At 37.7% G+C, this 19,945-nt stretch overlaps 1 protein-coding gene across 2 annotated transcripts in view; it reads right to left on the bottom strand.

Annotated features, from left to right (window-relative positions):
• Positions 1-19,594, bottom strand: part of LOC131073018 (sm-like protein LSM3A) — a 28,239-nt gene extending 8,645 nt beyond the window's left edge. The window contains exons 1-2 of one of the 2 annotated variants that reach the window (XM_058009361.2): positions 19,067-19,594; positions 12,796-12,891 (exon numbers count right to left, since the gene is read on the bottom strand). In XM_058009361.2, coding sequence (XP_057865344.2) covers positions 12,796-12,891; positions 19,067-19,189 — 219 coding nt within the window. In that variant the 5' untranslated portion in view covers positions 19,190-19,594. The remainder of the gene's footprint in view (positions 1-12,795; positions 12,892-19,066) is intronic. The other variant, XM_058009380.2, reaches the window with a different exon arrangement.
• Positions 19,595-19,945: the final 351 nt, after the last annotated feature.

Here is a 19,945-nt window from a genome sequence, read left to right as displayed (position 1 = left end):
ATGAACTATTGAACTGGATTAACAGCACAGTGGGCTTAATTGGGGAATCCCAGTTAGGGACATTACAAGCTTGCTCTCTACTACTAAAGAACCATCAGCCACCAATATTTAGAAAATTACTGGGGCTTTCCCCTCCTCTTCCCTGCAAGGATTGCCCACAGTGACAACTCAGGCCACACCATCATTGTATAGACATCATCAGATCTAGCGTTGGCTTTTACAGTGGTTGAAGGGGGATGTCAGTCCTCAGTTTGATATAGATTTGAAACTGCCTTCCTACCCTTTCTGACCTTTGAATCGCTAATATCTGCTACTCTAGCAATGAGTCTTGTTTTCTCATGGCTTACCTAACGTTTGAAGTATATGACATTATGTGTTTTATGTTTTTAGGGCTTACTCATTTCTGTTCTACAACCCTAGTTAGAATGAACTTTTTGTGCTTTTCACTTGCACTTGGTAGTCTCTAGATTCAGCTGTTTTGATCAGACTTCTGAGTCCCATTGACCTACTTTGGTTCTTCCTGGGCATTAAAAGAAATTCCTTTCTTGTTGCTCTTGTTATGTTGGCAATTTATTTTAAATGACCTAAAATCCTAAGAATGATTGTTATTGTTCTTTCTTCCATGTTATCTGTTGCAAAAGCAACACTCAACTCCTCGTTTAACTCCTAAATTTTTAGATCACTTGAGCTGTAGTCTCAATTGCCCAACTTCGTTGTTTCTTTCAAGATAGATATAAACAATGGAACATCTATTAAAAATTGTTTCTTTGGCTCTTCAATTAATTCTTCTTTAAATCATTTCTTTTGCTAGTTCATAGAAACTTTTTCCTCTGTTTGAATCCCCAATGCTGCTGCCAATTTTCCATTTGTAGCCACATATGCTAGTTCATTAATTCTCCAAATTCGTTGTTTCTTTCAAGATAAATACAAACAATAGAACATCTATTAAAACTAGATACTTAAGCTTTTCAATTAATTGATTCTCCTTTTAATCATTTCTTTTGTTAGTTAATGAGAACTTTTTTCTCTGTTTCAATTATCCCCAAGGCTGCTACCAATTTTCCATTTGTGGCCATAAATGCTTTCCATAACCTTCTATTGTATCTTCAATAAAATCACTAGGCCCTCTCTTGGTACTCCTATCTAAAAGGAGAGGTAGAGTGCCACAAACCAAAACAAAGTTCTCTTATGAGTCTACTTTGATGATTATGTATTCATACCTCTTTAAAGAGTGATAACATGACAGGGATCTGTTCTTCAGATTGAGCAGTAGTCATTGCATGGCCTGTGTAAGCTATTCAAGATCCCTGTTGGTTTAATTATTATAAGGCAAGGTCTGGAAACATTTTCCCATAGCCATTCTCGATATGTGGGCTAACCTAACAGCCTGCTTGTCAAGATGGTTAAAACCATGATATCAAACCTGAGTAACGCACGTACTCCCAAGTGTTTGTGAGCTGAAAGGTTCTCACCAAGTTACTTGCCCAAAAACTTGCAGTAACACATAAATCCATGACAATAACAGCAGCCAGTTGTTAAAAACATTAAAGCAGAAATCAAGAAAAACTCAAGTAATCATGAATAACCTGTTTTGGCGACTTTTACCCCTAAAAAACTTGTGGTTTTATCATTATATCCAAGGAACAAATTTTTAATGATTTATTTTTCCTGAAAGGGCATCGAAGGAAAAGAAGGGAATAAGGACGTTAAGTCTGTATCAACGAAAAATCAGAAAGAATTACTATCAATAATAAGAATAGTAAAACGGGTATGCTGTATCATATCCATGATCATATATAGGCTTACATTTATGCTATGCTGTGTTTGCATTCTGTTATAGATGATAAACATATATTTTGTTATTGATTCTGGTATAAAGTATAATAAGAAGTACTGTCAACAGAATTTTATATTTTTTGGTAATAATAAATCAGAATTATACTTCATTACATTTATGTTAATTCTTGATACATAAAGATAATTATATTCACGACTCCATCTTAATTGGTGTCAGCGCCCTATGACAGTAAATCTGCAGCCTATAAGCATGAATTAAGATTAGCATGTCACATAGCATCATATAAACAACAAAACCAACATAAACTTGTAATCATAGCATCATGATCATACCATAACAGCATCATATACATCAAGTTTAATATCAAAATGATAAAATATTCAAGTATCATTGTTTCAACTTTCAACAATTTAAAGTTTGAACATCAAATGGATTCTCTAATTCATCGTCCTCATTCTCCTCCTCCTCATCATTGAAATTGACATTAGATGAATCAATGCCAATGCCAATGACACTTGCACTTGCACTTTAAGTTTGCTCGCTATCTGAGTCATCAAATGCAACAAGCTGAGAAGTGAATTTATCCAAATCAGTATGTTTTGGCTCCATATCCCACATCTTCGTTTCCCCTTGCTTGTAGTCATGTTGCTTGTGTGAAATGAGCCAAGTTAATGTTTTAAAACTCACTTTTAGGGTCATTTTAATTTTTTATGTGGTGGAATTCAAAAAAAATTAAATTTTGCAAAAAAAAAATCCATTTTTGGGCTGTCAGACCCCTGGGTTCAACTTGGGTTCGACCTGGGTCCTCTTGGGTTCGGCCCTGGGTCCTCTTGGGTTCGCCCTGGTTCGAACCAAGCCTGTGAACCACGAACCCTGTCCGAACCACAGGCAAACCGGACCCGAACCCCGAACCCGGACCGTACCGGACTAGTACCAAGGGCCTAGGGGGCCGAACCCGATAACTCAGATAATAAATATTGAGTGTATTACAAATAATCTAAGTTACCGGTTCCGGTTCGAATTCAGGTTCGGATTCGGGTACGGATTCACGGATTCGGCAAAAAAATATATATTTTGGGTACAGGTACGGGTACGGGTTCATCCGTGTATATATATATATATATATATATATATATATATATATTTTAATTTTTTTAAATATATATATATATGTTCAAACTTCAAACATCAAAATTATATATGTTCACAGTTCAAACATACAAATATGAAACATACAATGTAACTTTCCCATACAATGATACATAAATGATAACAGATAAATCATAAATCATAAATCCATAATTGCCAATGCCAATAAATATTCTGATATTGATATATCATAAATCATCAAAAAATGCAAGTAGAATAGGTTGAATGCATGTTTTGATGCATGAAATGCATCGTAGAGGGGCAGATTAGGGTTTAGATGTAAAAAAAAATTAAAAAATTGTTTTTTAATTGTTTTTATTTGCTTTCTAACCCGTGGGCCCCGTTTTTGGGAACCCACGGGCTTGGGTTCACCCGGGTCCTCTTGGGTTCAGCCAGGTCCTCCTGGGTTCGCCCTGGGTCCCACCCGGGTCCTGCCCAGGCGGTTGGGTTCCCTGTGGGTCCTGCGTGACAGGACCCACAGGGAACCCAGCCGCCTGCGTGACAGGACCCACAGGGAACCCAGCCGCCTGGGCAGGACCCGGGTGGGACCCAGGGCGAACCAGGCTGGGACCAGGACCGGGCAGGGACCAGGACCAGGACCCAGCCAGTTTAGGCAAGAACCGGTAACTGAGCAAATAATAATTCATTTGTTTAGTAATATGAATTTAAACATAATAAATTAATAATGCATAGTAATGTATTTCAACCTTTGGGAAACAGGCAGCCTCCTAGTCGGGGGCATTACAATTGGTATCAGAGCTATATCCTAACATCCTCTGAAAAGATAAGTTAATGCAACATAATCAAAGGGCACAAAGAGCCTTAGAAAGGGAAAGAAAAAAACTAGCAGCAAACTCTAACCCCAATCAACACAATAACATGGATGAACCAACGGGAGATGAGTTGAGAACATTCATGGAGTTGACAACCAAAAACATTAATGGATCAAGATGAAAGAACCCAAGTACTTCTGCAGGCCCTACAAAACATAAGTAATTCAATTAATAATCTTAAGACCAATTCCTCAAATGGGAGAGGCATTAGTTCAAACCATTCAGAAAACAATAATAGGTCCTCTACATCTAAGATACCAAAACCCTCTTTCCTACCGAGGAATGATACACCAAAGGTGGAAGAAGAAATTAATACTCCCACTAAGAGCACTGAGGAAATTGATGTAGCGTACACAAATATAGACCCTGAGATGAGAAGAATCGTATCATTTAGGGAATTCTGTGAAGCAAAGAAACATGAGGCACCTAGAAAAGATAAGGGACATCCAAGGAAAGACTTCAGACATAAGGTAAATAAAGTAGCTCTTCCAAACTTCAATGGATCTAATAAAATATTAGCCCATGCATGGTTACAAAAGTTGCACACCTATTTTACTCTTAGCCCAATGACAGAAGAAGATGCTGTCCAATTCACTATCCTACATTTAGAAGGGTTGGCCCACAAATGGTGGCGCCATGGAATCCACGCCAAAGGGCACCAAAATGTAACTTACTATGATGAATTCTCACAAAAACTGATCAAAAGATATGACCGGAAACATCCCCAAAAAGATTTTAAAGAACTGACTCAGTTAAAACAGCAAGGGACAGTGGAGGATTACATAGCTGAATTCCAAAAAAATTCAGTCAGTTTCAGGAGTTGATGAAGATAGGCTAACCTATCTATTTGTTTAAGGATTAAGAGATTCACTCCGAGAATTGGTAAGTGCCCTTAACCCAATATCTCTAGAGGATGCCATTGAAAAGGCCTTGAGACTAGAAACATAATCTACAAGTAGCAAACCAGCAAACCCTTAAACGAGCACACAAAAACTTTCCACAAGGAAGATAGATTACACAAAGTCTTCTCTTTAAGTGATGAACTTAAGAAAAAGAACTTATGCTACTACTGCAAGGAACCTTGGGAACACGGGCACATTTGACATAAAGATGAACCTGAAAAGAAAAATTTATGCTACAAATGTAAGGAGAGGGAACCAGGGCATAAATGTGAAAAGATAGGTCGAGCTCATAAGATAGAAGCAACCACCGATGAAGAGATCAAAGAGAATCCTAGCAAAAAAGCAAGGTCTGACGAGGGAAATCTTAAGAGAATACAATCAAAGAAGCGACGATGAACAGATGGAGCTTTATGAAGGAACGAATCTAGTAATCACGAAACCCTCATAAATATGGCAGCTGAAATCTCTTCATAAAACATCAAGGTTTCATTGTCAAGAAGGCAATGAATATATTCTACTTAATAAGAAGGATCTAGAAATAATTGGCATGTGTATGCTTTGTGTTTGCATATAACCACGTGTATGCTTCGTGTTTTTATGCATATGCTCCGTGTTTGGTTCATACCTAATGTGCTTGTCTACTCTATGAGTGTTTATGATTACTATAGACATATCCATATCATCATAAGATTTATATTCTTTGGGGTTGATCTGGAATATGAGATAACATTGCAATTGAGGTCATAGATGTGTGTCATGCTTCTAATCCTCATGCATAATTCTTGCCTTAACGTAAGAGATATCTATGATATCGTGCAAACATTTACATTTTCAAGTGATAATAAAAGAAAGATGGAGGAAAACTTGTCTAAGATTACAAACCATGCAAATTCTAATTCATTAGTTGAGATAACCTACAGTGAAATAGAAACGGTGACATATGCATCGAGGATCAAAAAGTTAGCTTAGGAATCCTCCCATTAAATGGACTTAGTTAAAAGTATCATTGCTTGAGGACAAGCAAATTTGAGAGGGGAGGACTGCCATGACCCCATGTCAACCTAGTCAACAAATAAATCAGTAACTTCACTAATTACCATTGCTGGCCTTCAGGGACAGAAGCATAGCAGTTCGAAGTTTTATTGTTTAATCAATAATAATATTTAATATGTTTTGATCAATAATAATATTTAATCATTTAAATGCTTGAATTAGTAAAAATATTTGATATTATTTGATTGATCAAACAATGGTAATTAGCATTAATAATAGTAATGATGAAAGGGCAGCTTAGTTGTAAGGAAGTGTTGTAACGGACCTAAGGGTGCTGCCCTTACAAACAAATAGCAAGTAAACAAGACACATCCTCTCTAACATACAACACTTGTCGAGAGTCGTGTCTCTACATCAGCAAACAAGGAATATAAAGGCATTATCCAGCAATCATGAAAGACATCAAAGGAGAAGAAGGGAAAAAGGACGTTAAGTCTGTATCAAGGGAAAATCAGAAAGAATTACTATCAATAATCAGAATAGTAAAACGGGTATGCTGTATCATACCCATGATCATATATGGGCTCACATTTATTCTATGCTGTGTTTGCGTTGTGTTATAGATAATGAATATATATTTTGTTATAGATTCTGGTAGAAAGTATATAAGTACTGTCAATAGAATTTTATATTTGTTGATAATAATAAATCAGAATTATACTTAATTACATTTATGTTAATTTTTAATACATAAAGATTATTATATTCACGACTACATCTTAATTCATTTGCTAATGTCTATGAGTGGATAGGTTGGTGTGTGTAGAGAGGGGCAAGCAAATCCTTTCAAGTGATGGTGAGCCCAAGATGGGTAGGGATGGAGTCCTAAAACCTTGAGGGAGCCTCCTTGTAGATTGGTGTCAGCACCCTATGACAGTAAATCCCCGTCCCTCATTAGGGTTAGTAAAGAAGTTAAGATGGGTCTAAATATATAAAATATTGAATGTATTAAGAATAATAATTCATTAGTTTAGTAATATGAATTTAAACATAATAATGCATAGTAATGTATGTCAACCTTTGGGAAACAGGCAGCCTCCTAGTAGGGCACATTACACAAAGGCCATTTAAGCACCTCAACCTACCCTATATAACAATTACTTGAGGCATTCCCCCTTAACCCCTCAAAGGAGCAGCCACAACCAAACCCCTGCTCTAGTTTCAAAAGGCAAAAAATGAATATTGTGTTGGGCTATGCCAGATGTAAAAGCAACATTTTTTCCTTTATCTGGCATAAAATAACAAAAAACAACTTTTCCCCTATTTTTATGAATTTTCAATGTTTTTTAAATCCCTGATTAAATCCTGAGTAATAGAATAACAATTATACTTTTCGTTCGTCAAGTCAATCCCAATCCCCATCAATGCTATAATGGAATAGATATGATCTCTTATGAACTGCCCCTAATAGTGAAGACAACACAATCTTGCATAATTGTTGGTCCAGCTAGGAAACACAATGGTAAATAATAATAAAAATTCTACTGGAACACATTTGGTTCATTAAATCTACCTACAAGAAATCAATGTCTGAATGGAAATAATTAAAAGTTAGAAAAACCATAACGTTTTAGAGGAAAATCTCCATTGCCAAAGTACAGATATGTCCAAAATCAAACATTATCATATGGTTTACAATATATATTTGGTGTGTTTCTACAGATAGGCATTATGCCCCACTCCAATTATTAACATTTTGGCCCATGGACTGATAGAATTTTGTTGTTCTATGCTTTATTGAACATTTGGACCACATCTTGACTCTTATATGGATTTTAATTGTACAGTTGTGATGGTTCATCTCAGCCATGAGACACTTTTCACAATATATCTATGAAGAGGTAATGTACATGTTCTCAAGGCCTATAAGCAAGCAATTGCAAGGTTACCTCTTGGTCCACTTAAGAAGAATCCAGTAAAATATTTGTTTAGAAGTAGATAAATAATGTGTGCTCCTACAATTGATAAGAATGAAATTTCATCTCTAAGGAAATGGGTTGGATGTGAAGATGATTCTTGATTAGAGTTTGATCGTCAACAACAGATCTTGAGATGGGAAATTGCTCATTGGAAGTCTTGTCCATATGCATAAAGAGCATCACTCTTTTCAAATATTTGAGAACGCCCCATCCACTCAATGAGTACTTGTTCTATGCTAAGAGTATAATATTGTTTCCCCAAATAGAAGATTTGCATGGATGAAAATAGATATAATACAATTTATTGGTTAAGAGTTCTCCTCCATATAGCTTTCATTGTGCCAAAGTCATTTCTGAATTCTTCCATGAAATCACTTATGATCAAGGACTATATACATGTGTTGTATGGTCTTCAGAGGTTGATGTTTTGTAGCTAGGTCGGATTCCTTCTATGGCCGACCTAGCATTTGGGTGACTAATTGGCCTATCGGCCTTAGTCAGATTAATGAGCAAAATTCAATGTAACTTGTAATTTGGTCTGGCCCTATAATGGGCGATGTAACTTGTGAATAGGGCTAACCCTATAATGACTAATGTAACTTGTAAATGAGTCTAACCCCTATAATGGGCATTGTAACTTGTAAATGGAAATAGGGCAGACCCTATCACATGTAACTCGGAATATATATTGGTTCAACCCTATAGTTGTAACTTGTAATTTTGGGCGCCAAAATTATGAATGTATGCAAGGCCGACCTAAGTCAATCTAGGCGGACAAGTCACCTATATATACAGATCATTCTTACATCAAATGCACACACTTATCCAGCAAATTGTCTCAACTATTCAGCGAATTATCTCTTCACATATTCAAGCGAATTCCTTCAGCAAAGCAGCGAATTTATACCTTCAGCAAGTGACCTGATCCAAGGGGAAGCGAACTCACTTTCAGGGACAGCAAAGGTGTTTTTGGGGCAGCAAATCATCTTCTCAATCAGCGCGCTGTCAAGTGGATGATTCACACCAGCAGATTGCTTTACATGATTAGCTAACCACCTACAGCAAGGATATTCAGATAAGTTTGCCCTAGCACTGTCATACTGCTGTATGCCCTAGTTTGGATTATACTGTGCTGATATATTGCTTCAAGTGTTGAAGCAAAACTTGTAAGAATCATACTGATTTGGTCTAATACAATCTGAGATTTTGATTACTGGATTTTTCACCTCCAAAAGGGAGGTTTTCCCAGGGTACCCTTGTGTTCTGTGTGTTCTTTGTGTTGATTTTCTGTCATTGCTATCTAAATTTAACAGTCTGATCCTAAAATTAACATGATATCAGAATATTTGATCAGATTGGACTATGTCTGCCGATACTACCTGAGATGAAGGAAATGTACTTACTTTGTGGCTACTGGGAAGAGATTACTACCATTGCCTTCTGATTGGAAGGGCGAGCGTGAAGCTGGGACGGTATTTAATGCTCCACATTGGAATTGATCGACGCCAGATACTTGAAAGGAGGTATCGAGTTGGCTATGAATGATGTCCATTGAGACATCCGGTAAATATTAGAGACATCTGTTCTAATAAGAAAGTGTGTGAAATGCTCCAGTATTGACAAAACCCGTTATCGGCATTGAATCATCACACAAGCCTTTCGGGATTTATAATTCCGTTTGTTTAGCATCAGGTGGTCCATTTTCTGCAATGTTGGGCAAGTTGGTCAATAAACTCCTGCGGTAGCATCCTGATCCCTGTAGAGATCCGATGGAACTTCGGCTTCAAGCTCCTGCACCAATCATGGTCAGTGATTGACATGTTGCGGCTTTATTACTGCTGGCCATTTTTTTTATTTGTTGGGCATTCGATTGTGGTTCAACGGCTTGACCAATAGTCAATGTGGCTTGCTTTGGCGAATGCATCATCCTGCATATATTTATCACTTGTAGAAATGTAATCGGTGGATTAATAATCCATGGTTTAATGGACACAATTAGGGCATTTGGCACGAGCGCCATGCCTCTGTATCCTTTGCTACTGTCATACGACAGTTCCCTCTGCTACGATGACTCATTCGTTGGAGGGTTTTGCATTTCAAAATTCTCAAATGAAGAGCCCAGTTAAGGCTTACTCCCCTCGGCTATATCTTATGGCATCGCCACTATGTCGATAAGATTTTATTGGTAAGGCATATTTGTTTGGAAGAGTCTGCAAATCACGCTCTCCACATTACCGATCAACAGTTGGTTACACGATTGGCAAGGTTCAATCTCAAACCATTTTTTAAGGTTGTCAACGATTTCATATATGATGGAGATTGTATCATGTTTGCCTTGATTTTCACATCTCCTAGGATCGACATGATATTAGCAACTCACGATTTTCTGATTGGTTTATCTACTACCTTCTATCTGATCTAGTACATCGGCGAGATTATATGCGTGATTGGCTCATTTCAGAGCATACCATTCCATGTGTTTGGTACTCTTGATAGCAGTGATATTGTGGTTTCGAGATGCACCATCCCATTTGGCACACAACTTGACCTCTCTCTTTGGCAATTTTATTTTTTGGCATTAACTTGATCAAGATCCGCATGATTGATGTATTGGTCAGCAAACCTATCGTCTGCTCTTTATTCATGCCGTGTATCCATTATTAGATGGCTTCCCTTCCTTTTTGGCCGTACGCATCTGCAACTTGGTTGGCCATCACCAAAATCTGCGCAGGGGACGGCCTATTCAATCTCCGTGTATCATTGAGACCCTTGTCAGGAATTCCAACAAGGTTGGTGTGTCTCGGACTTGAAGGACGATGTTCCTGGACTGAGTGTCTCAGTGGATGAAAAATTTCAGACACAGTTTCAGGACTAACTTCATGGGTACCAACAATAACGAGATAAGTACTTTTTTTATGTTTGTATCATTGATTAATGTTCATGAATCTTTTATGTAGTTACTAATTCATGCATTGGAATAGTAAATCATGTATGCTTCTAGCATTGATAATTCTATTTGGGAAAGGTGTATTCTATGATCTACTAGTAATCCCTCTAAATGCTTCCAGGACGGATCGAGGAGCATAAGGATGATGAGAGATTGCATAGCTTGACACATCCAATGAGGAAGTCACGCAGACTGAAAAATTGAGACACAACTTGCTGCCATAGGACTAAGTTGCAACGCACATCTAGAGACACCTCTCAATGAGGAAGAACCTATTCAGAGGGATAGAGACAGAGAACCAGATTCTGTTTCAGAACCGAAAAGAAGGATTTATCCCTCATTCAATGTGACGAGTATGGCCACATTGCTTGAGATTGCAAATTCAGGTCTACTCGTCTAGTTTCTTATGTGGAAATTGACATAGGGACACCTCAGGAGGAGCCAAGGTCTAATGTCAATTCAGAAGGGTTCTTATTCTAAAAAAGAGGAAATAACATTTCAGCTTTAGAGGGAGCCTGACATTTTAGCTTCAGAGGGAGCCTCATCGTCTTGAAGAGTTTGTTAATGCATTCTTCTCTACAAGAGAAGTTTGAGGTGCAAGCCCTTGTTAGTGCATTCTTCTCTGCGAGAGAAGTTTGAGGTGAATCCACCCTCTGCGAGTAGGCATGGTGGATCCACCCTCTGCGAGTAGGCAAGGTGGATGTCATGGAAGAAATTCCATAATGTAGCACTTGTGTTTATTTACCCTCTGGGAGTAGCTATGGTGAACGTCATGTTGAGATGACGACATCACAATTCTGTGATGGGTACTTGTGTTTATTTGTTTTCCATCCATGGGAGCAACCATAATGGATCCACCCTCTGGGAGTAGCCATGGTGGATGTCACTATGTGACTCAGATATTGAGGACTCCTCCCTAGCTAAGAGGGAGTGTTGATGTTTTGTAGCTAGGTCGGATTCCTTCTAGGGCCGACCTAGCATATGGGTGACTAATTGGCCTATCGGTCTTAGTCACATTAATGAGCAAAATTCAATGTAACTTGTGAATAGGGCTAACCCTATAATGACTAATGTAACTTGTAAATGAGTCTGACCCTATAATGGCCATTGTAACTTGTAAATGGAAATAGGGCATGCCCTAACACATGTAACTTGGAATTTGTATTGGTGGACCCTATAGCTGTAACTTGTAATTTTTGGCGCCAAAATTATGAATGTATGCAAGGCCGACCTAAATCAATCTAGGCGGACAAGTCACCTATATATACAGATCATTCTTACATCAAATGCACACACTTATCCAGCGAATTGTCTCCACTATTCAGTGAATTATCTCTGCACATATTTGAGCGATTTCCTTCAGCAAAGCAGCGAATTTATACCTTCAGCAAGTGACCTAATCCAAGGGACAGCGAACTCACTTTCAGGTACACCGAAGGTGTTTTGGGGGCAGCAAATCATCTTCTCAATCAGCGCGATGTCAAGTGGACGATTCACACCAGCAGATTGCTTTACTTGATTAGCTAACCACCTACAGACAGGATATTCATATAAGTTTGCCCTAGCACTGTCATACTGCTGTATGCCCTAGTTTGGATTATACTGTGCTGATATATTGCTTCAAGTGTTGAAGTAAAACTTGTAAGAATCATACTGATTTGGTCTAATACAATCTGAGATTTTGATTGCTGGGTTTTTCACCTCCAAGAGGGAGGTTTTCCTAGGGTACCCTTGTGTTCTGTGTGTTCATTGTGTGGATTTTGTTATTTGCTATCAGCCTGATTAAAAATCTAACAGAAATTAGATATAATATAATTTATTGGTTAAGAGTTCTCCTCCTTATAGCTTTCATATTGCCAGAGTCATTTCTGAATTCTTCCATGAAATCACTTATGATCAAGGACTATATACATGTGTTGTAACTTGTATGGTCTTTAGAGGTTAAGGAAGAATGTTTCAAGGCCTTTTTTTTAAATCAGAGTTAACTTGCTCCAATATCAAATATAGAGATGAATAGCTTAAGCTAAACTAAACCCAACACAGAAAAGAAAAGAAAAAAATCTCAATGTTGCAATGCCCAGTACAAACCAGTCCTTGCCACTATACTCCATACATAACTACTTTTAAATTCAGTACCCAAGCAAGTCAACAAAATAAAAAATGGGATAAACAAATACACATTAGAGTAACTCACCCTAACAATCTCTTCATATGTTTCATCATCAATCTCCACTGTAGTAATGACTTCTTCAACATCTCCAAGGATCATGTTTAGGTGCTGATCATAAGCCTGCAAAATCATAAAATCCAAAACGAGACAGATTTCAGACTGGTTTGTAACTAGAAATTTTACTTCAACAAAAGGTTGGCAGATATTTCTATTTTGCAAAACAAGAAAAACAACATAGATTAATATTTTAGCAAAAATAAGATTTTTATATTAATGCTGGTTACTTGTAATCAATTTATTAACTTGTCATACATTTTCAATATAAAATATTGTGCAATGGCTTTTTATATGCTTTATTTAATGGGAAAACTAATATTTGAAAGTGATATGAAAAGACAGGTCAACTAGGGTTCTTAAATTTTAAACTCAACATCATCAACCCCAGTGCCAGCATTGTCACTGCTTAGCACCATCCTTTTAAAACTAAACAATATCCATCATGACAACGGGGTTGTAATGTTCCATTTTGGGATTACCCTGAATTTTGTAGTTAGAAACTTAGAATCATAATATTACCAAAAAAATGTCTTCATCAAGAAAAAACCTGGTTTAGGTCCTGCAATCAAGTTAGACAAGTATCGAAAGCATAATTCATAGAGAAATCGTTTCAACTAAGGATAGATAACATATATTCATAACTATTTCAAATCTAGATAAAGTATACAATATATAGAAATGCATAATTGGAGTTCAACCATAATAGGGCTTGGATGAGAAACATGATAGGGCACCTGAAGCCATTCCCACACTAAGCCAAAGAGTAGATATACCATCCCTCTTGGCCCCATGTGGCAGTCCGCCATCCATATGAGGTGGTGTGCTTAGTGGGTAAGCTTGTACCTGCCTCCCTATCCATGCTGCCTTATCCACCCTTCTATAATTGAGACCTCTTTAATCCCATTTCAACAATCAACCATGGTAGAGGTTGGTGAGGAAACCACAATAGGGTGTCCGCAGCATCCTTCCCATCTAAGCCCAAGGGCAGGATACACCTTTGCCCCCCTTGGCCCACATGTGGCAGATACGTTAGTCATCCACTTTGGGGTGGTGTAATTAGAAGAGGATCTCATCACAGTTCCCCCTCTTTGTATTCCCCTATTAACCCCCTCATGATTGATTGCAGCAATTTAAGAATCCATATATTCAATATTATTGCTCATATCCAATATAGGAAAGGTTATGCATCAAGTCTAATATTGTATTGCATAATATTCTCTATGTCTATATGAGAATGATTATTCATAGGAATACTGTTATGCTGCATACTACAAGTGGAATAAGATTACTATTGCCTGCTGTAAATGATAAATTCTGGCCTTAATCCGTCAATTGGTCTGATTGCTGATGTTTATGACTGATTTTCTCTTTGATGATAACTGATGTTGATTGCTTAATTGCTGGAGTGGAATTGTTTTTATTCCTTCGATACCTTTGATATCAACCTTGACCGGCTCTATATATCCTTCGATTCCAATGAAGAGTCACATCCTTTTTCATGTTCACCGCCCTTTCCCAGGGCTGTGTCCCTTCCAACTGTCCCGTGCCTTCTCCAAGGCTAATCGGTAATTAGTTAATTCTTTAAATCTCCGATCAGATGTGAAGTATGGATCCTCCGAAGTTTCTTTGCAATTTTGGAATGCATCTTTAATTACCAAGTGAATGCCCATAGGTGTTCAATCTGCAAAATTGCTAAGTCTTATGGAATAAGACAATTTCCTTTACTAGCATAGTGAATACTATCATGTCATAGTTGGGGGCATGACAGTCCACCCTTCCCAAATCTACTTCTCCTCAAGCAATAACAGTTTTTAAACCAAATCTTTTCAAATGTGAGGGTTTCAAATCATCTCTTGTGGATTCGTAATCCTTAGATCCTCCATATGATATAATTAGCTTTAGTGCCCTGGTATCATCTGAAGTTGCAAATTTGAACTAAAACTTGCAACAACATAATCTAGAGTTGGAAATTGGCAAGGTTCAAATTTTAAAAGGATTATTCCATATATTAAGATGAGGATTAGAAGAATGACACAAATCTATGTTATGTTCTATAAAGATGTTTCCCTTCATTGGTCAAAGGAACCTTAAGGGTTCTCTAAAGAGTTGACATATTACAAACTTTACTGTGGAGATTGGTTTGATAATCTTTTCCTAGATCTTGAGGATATAAGGGTGTAGTACTGCTAGATTTGCTCCTTCACACCAAAGCTCCTTATTAACCCATCTTGATTCTAATTGTCCAATTAATTGTTGCCATTTGTTTACTGTCCTTGCTTCTTTGATTAAATGCTTATGAGATCTTCTTCATCACACCTTTTTCTTTCACTTGGATTTTCTTATTCTTCTTCCCCTACTTCCTTGTCAAACAATGCCTCAATATTGCATACCTAGCTTTTCTTTCCACATATATGTCCCAACTTCCATTTCTCTGTGCACTTGAAGCACAAATCTTTCCTTTGAAGCTCTTCTCGCTTACAAACGTGTCCATGCTCCCAATTTTCCTTGTACTTGTAACATAAATTTTCCCTTTAAAGTTTTCCACAATCATCTCTAGGAGGAAATGTTCTTTTATGCTCATCTTCCTTATAGAAGGGTTCATCTTTTGATGATATATTTTTAGAGTAACTTTTATTCCTTGTTTTAGTGGTATCAAGTCATATGTCTTTTAAATTGCATCTTGGAGAGTGGTGGGATCAAAAGCACTTACTAAGCCACGAATAGATCCTGATAGTCCCTCTATAAATAGGTAAGTGAGTCCTTGTTCGATTATTTCAAGAACCATGACGAAGAGCTTTTGGAATTTTGTCACATATTCCTCAACAATCCCTTCTTGCCTTAATTGGGTTAATTCTTTGAAGTACCTCTCCAGATGCTTTTGATCAAATCTTTCAATGAGTTAGTAGGTGAAATCGTCATAGAACGTTATATTTTGATGGCCTTGTGTAATCAAACCATGGTGCCCCCAATTGTGAGCAACCACCTCTATATGAAGGGTGGCAAATTTGATGGCATCCTCTTCCATCATGGGGATAAGAGATAGGCATGTATCTAATTTTGGATCCACGAGTGGTCAATGACCTTTCTTGACCCATCAAACTTTGGGAGAGTTATTTTGCCTACTTGTGATGTAAGATTTGGTTAGGTTGACCCCTTACTCTTCTAGGGGTAATTCTTGATCCTGCCTCGCAAAATTCTCTAAATGGAATGTTTCTCCTAATTTCAGGGTCGAGTCTTGAATATGATTCGGCAAGCTCCTCTAAGTTATGATTTGGTTCATTAATTTCTTCTTCTTCTCTAGTTGGCCCTTCTCTAGGTAAAATGGGGGGTCTAGTTACCCTTGGAGTTGACCTCAGTGGGGTTATATTATTTTCAGAGTGATTGGAGTTGGCATCTCTCCCATTGGTTTGTCTAGATTTATTGTTGTTCATAACTTGGATGGCTTGGATAAGTAGTTATGTCGTGCTCTCTTTCTGGTCCATGGGCACTTGAGTTATTTGTTCGTTGCGCTCCATGAAGGCCCTTAATTCATTCCCATCTATTCATTGTATTGTTTTGAGTGTAGTCATTGGTGGATGCAAGTTTCTTCTTTTCTCTTTCCAATGCTCTTTGAGCCCTTTGGCTAAGTTGCATCAATTGTCTTTTGTCCCTCAATCTACCAGGATTGACGCTCTGATGCCAAGTGTAATGTCCCTTTGGGATTACCCTAATTTTTCCCTAGGATCATAAGTCCAATAAAATAATAAAGCTTAACATAGTTAGAATCATATTTTTACCAATAAAATGTCTTCATCAAGATAAAACTTGGTTTAGGTCCTGCAATCAAGTTAGACAAGTATCGAAAGTATAATTAATAGAGCAATCAATTCAACTAGGGTTAGATAGCATATATTCATAACTATTTCAAATCCAGATAAACTATACAATATCTATAATGCATAATTGGAGTTCAACCATAATAGGGCTTGGATGAGGAACATGATAGGGTGTCCGAAGCCATCCCCACGCTAAGCCCAAGAGCGGATATACCATCCCTCTTGGCCCCATGTGGCAATCCACCATCCATATAAGGTGGTCTGCTTAGTGGTTAAGCTTATATCTGCCCTCCCTATCCATGCCGCCTTATCCACCCTTCAATGATTGAGACCTCTTTAATCCCATTCTGACAATCAACCATGGTAGAGGTTGGTGGGGCAACCACAATAGGGTGTCCACAACATCCTTCCCATCTAAGCCCAAGGGAGGGATACACCATTGCCCCTCTTGGTCCACATGTGGCAAACACATCAATCATCCACCATGGGGTGGTGTACTTAAGAGGATCTCATCACAGTTCCCCCTCCTTGTATTCTACTATTAACCCCGTCATGATTGATTGCAGCAATTTAAGAATCCAGATATTCAATATTATTGCTCATATCCAATATAGGAGAGGCTATGCATCAAGTATAATATTGCATTGCATATTATTGTCTATATCTATATGAGAATAATTATTCATAAGAATATGCTGCATACCACAGATGGAATAAGATTAGTATTGCCTGCAGTAAATGATAAATTCTGCTTTGATTGGTCAATTGGTGTGATTGCTGATATTTATGACTGATTTTCTCTTTGATGATAACTGATGCTGATTGCTCGATTGCTGGAGTGGAATTACTTTTCTTCCTTTGATGCCTTTGATATCAACCTTGACTGGCTCTATACTTCAATTCCAATGAAGAGTCACATCCTTTTTCATGCATCCCTTCCAACTGTCCTGTGCCTTCTCCAAGGCTAATTAGCAATTAGTTAATTCTTTAAATCTCCGATGGGATGTGAAGCAATGGATCAGCTAGGTAAAGGATATCCTTCGAAGTTTCTTTGCAATTTTTGAAGGTGTCTTTAATTACCAAGTGAATGTCTATAGCCTATAGGTGTTCGATCTGAAAATTGTGAAGTCTTATGGAATAAGAAAAATTTCTTTATTAGCATAGTGAATACTATCATGTCAAAGTCGGGAGCATGACAAGGGCTCACCCCATGGTTGCCAGAAATGAGAAATGTGATAGCAACAACATCACATGAAACAGGGTTAGAAGGTTTCCAACCAGAAACACATTTATATACAAATATAAATATACATCCAATGGTCCAAACATCATAAGTGGAGATGAGACAAACATGGCAATGTTTTGGACAGCCTAAAGGACGAACCAACTTGAAATTACCAAATACCAATGGCAGAATAGAGAAAACCGAACTTGGTAGACTCAGAAACATGTAAAATATGTCCATCAGGTGTTGGTTTACTGGTTATTGGGAATCTTTATATATCCGTTGGCCCAATCTCACTCTACGATAAGGTGAGGTGACTAATCACCAACATGGGTGCAGTAATAATACAGTTTAATTTGTGGCCAGACATAACATGCTTAAATTTCCATCCTCAGTATGGTACCAGATATCAGGCTGAAGTACAATGATATCCCCAGATTCCAACAGTAAAAGAAACACGTGTTGCAATGGTAATTGAGTTATCTTTAAATGCCTATTGTCCCAAGTTTGAATCTCAATCTGCGAGAAAGTGGCTGACCATCGAAATAGAACACCACTGTAATGAATTTGCAATTTTTGGCGCACATAACATGATTGAATTCCCAGCCTTAATATGGTGCCACACCGGGTTACCGTGAGCAAGAAAAACATGGTTAATGGTAATTGAGTATCCAGAACATAACCAACCACCCAAATGGAGCACCATAATAGAATAGTTTAGATCACAGCGCGGTGTGCTTAAATTCCCATCCTTGATATGGTGTAATACGCAGACTGAGGCCTAACTATATCTCCACGTACAGATAGCAAAAAGACGATGTCGAATGTTCAAAAAATCACAGGCATGTTGCCAACAGAAAAGAATAATTTAAAAAACAAAAACAAAAAGATGAAATGGAACCCACAAATAGAATTTTGTTAAAACTAGAATTTAACCTGACGGTTCAAGGGTTCTTCAAACATGGGATTCACTTTTGTAAGCGAGAACTCGGCATTAGGGGTTTTAGTCAAAGAAAGGTTTTGCAGATAATCAAGGTTTCTACGCGACTGCCACAGACAGCAGTTAAAGGGTAAATTCTGAAGTTAGTAAAAATGTTTTTGTTTTTTATTGCTGCTATGGAAGACCGAAAATGAAAAAACTATTTGATAATTTGAAGGTTTTAAAAAAAAGTAGTAGAACACAAAAGTAACGAGTTACGTGTAATTTGCCCCTGAGCTCTCTGTCGGAACGGAGTTTGACATAGATACGTTCATCAAGACTGAGGCGGATGAGATCAAGAGGTTCCTTCACTGTACTTTCTTCCTCGCTTGCCATGGCCATATATCCCTTAGTGCTCCCTCCTCGCCCTATCAACTTCTAGTTACAGAGGTAGACGAGGTAACCAAATCAGATCACCGCTATCACGGCGACGGTTACAGAAGGGATTGCAGAGTTTTTTCAGTGGGTTTCAGCAGAAATTGCAGAGTCTAGAATAGAAAGCCAAGGATTTATTAACCGGAGGGCTAGAAAAAAGACGGCAGGATATCTATGCTGGAGGAGAATATTTCTGGGTCTCGTAATCTTCTCTTTCAACTGCGCCAATAGAGCTTATCAACAGGAAGAATTGGGGAGAACAAAGCAGAGCACGTTTAGCAGGTCCGAACACAGACGCCTCCAGATTAGAGGAAGACTTGTTTTTTCCCTCCTCGAAGCAAAGCTATTCTAGATGCTTTGTAACATTTAAATGCACTTTTTCTCTCAAACTGAAATGCTTGTAACTCACTAAGTAATTAACTTTTTTTAAACGGGATGGATAGAAAAGTTTAGTTTTAGATTTGACGAAGTTAGTAGTGGGGTAAGTTTGAAATTTAATTTGTTTTTAAATTGGAAGTGGATTATTTTTGTTTATGTTTTATTTTTAAGAATTTTTTTTTGGGTCGTGTTAACAAATTTAGATCATTTTTTTAAGCATGGAGCAAACAGATTAGAAACCACCTAGGGGAAAGGACCCAGTAGTCGTGCACCCTAACTTCGCGCTTCTCAAAATCCTACTTGGAAATTTCAAATCACTCCGATTTTTTTACAGCAGCTTACTTG

The sequence above is a fragment of the Cryptomeria japonica genome, chromosome 9, assembly GCF_030272615.1.
Source record: "Cryptomeria japonica chromosome 9, Sugi_1.0, whole genome shotgun sequence".
Taxonomy (NCBI): Eukaryota; Viridiplantae; Streptophyta; class Pinopsida; order Cupressales; family Cupressaceae; genus Cryptomeria; species Cryptomeria japonica.
Note: the sequence above shows the minus strand (reverse complement) of the source record. Positions and strands in the feature narration are given on the sequence as shown.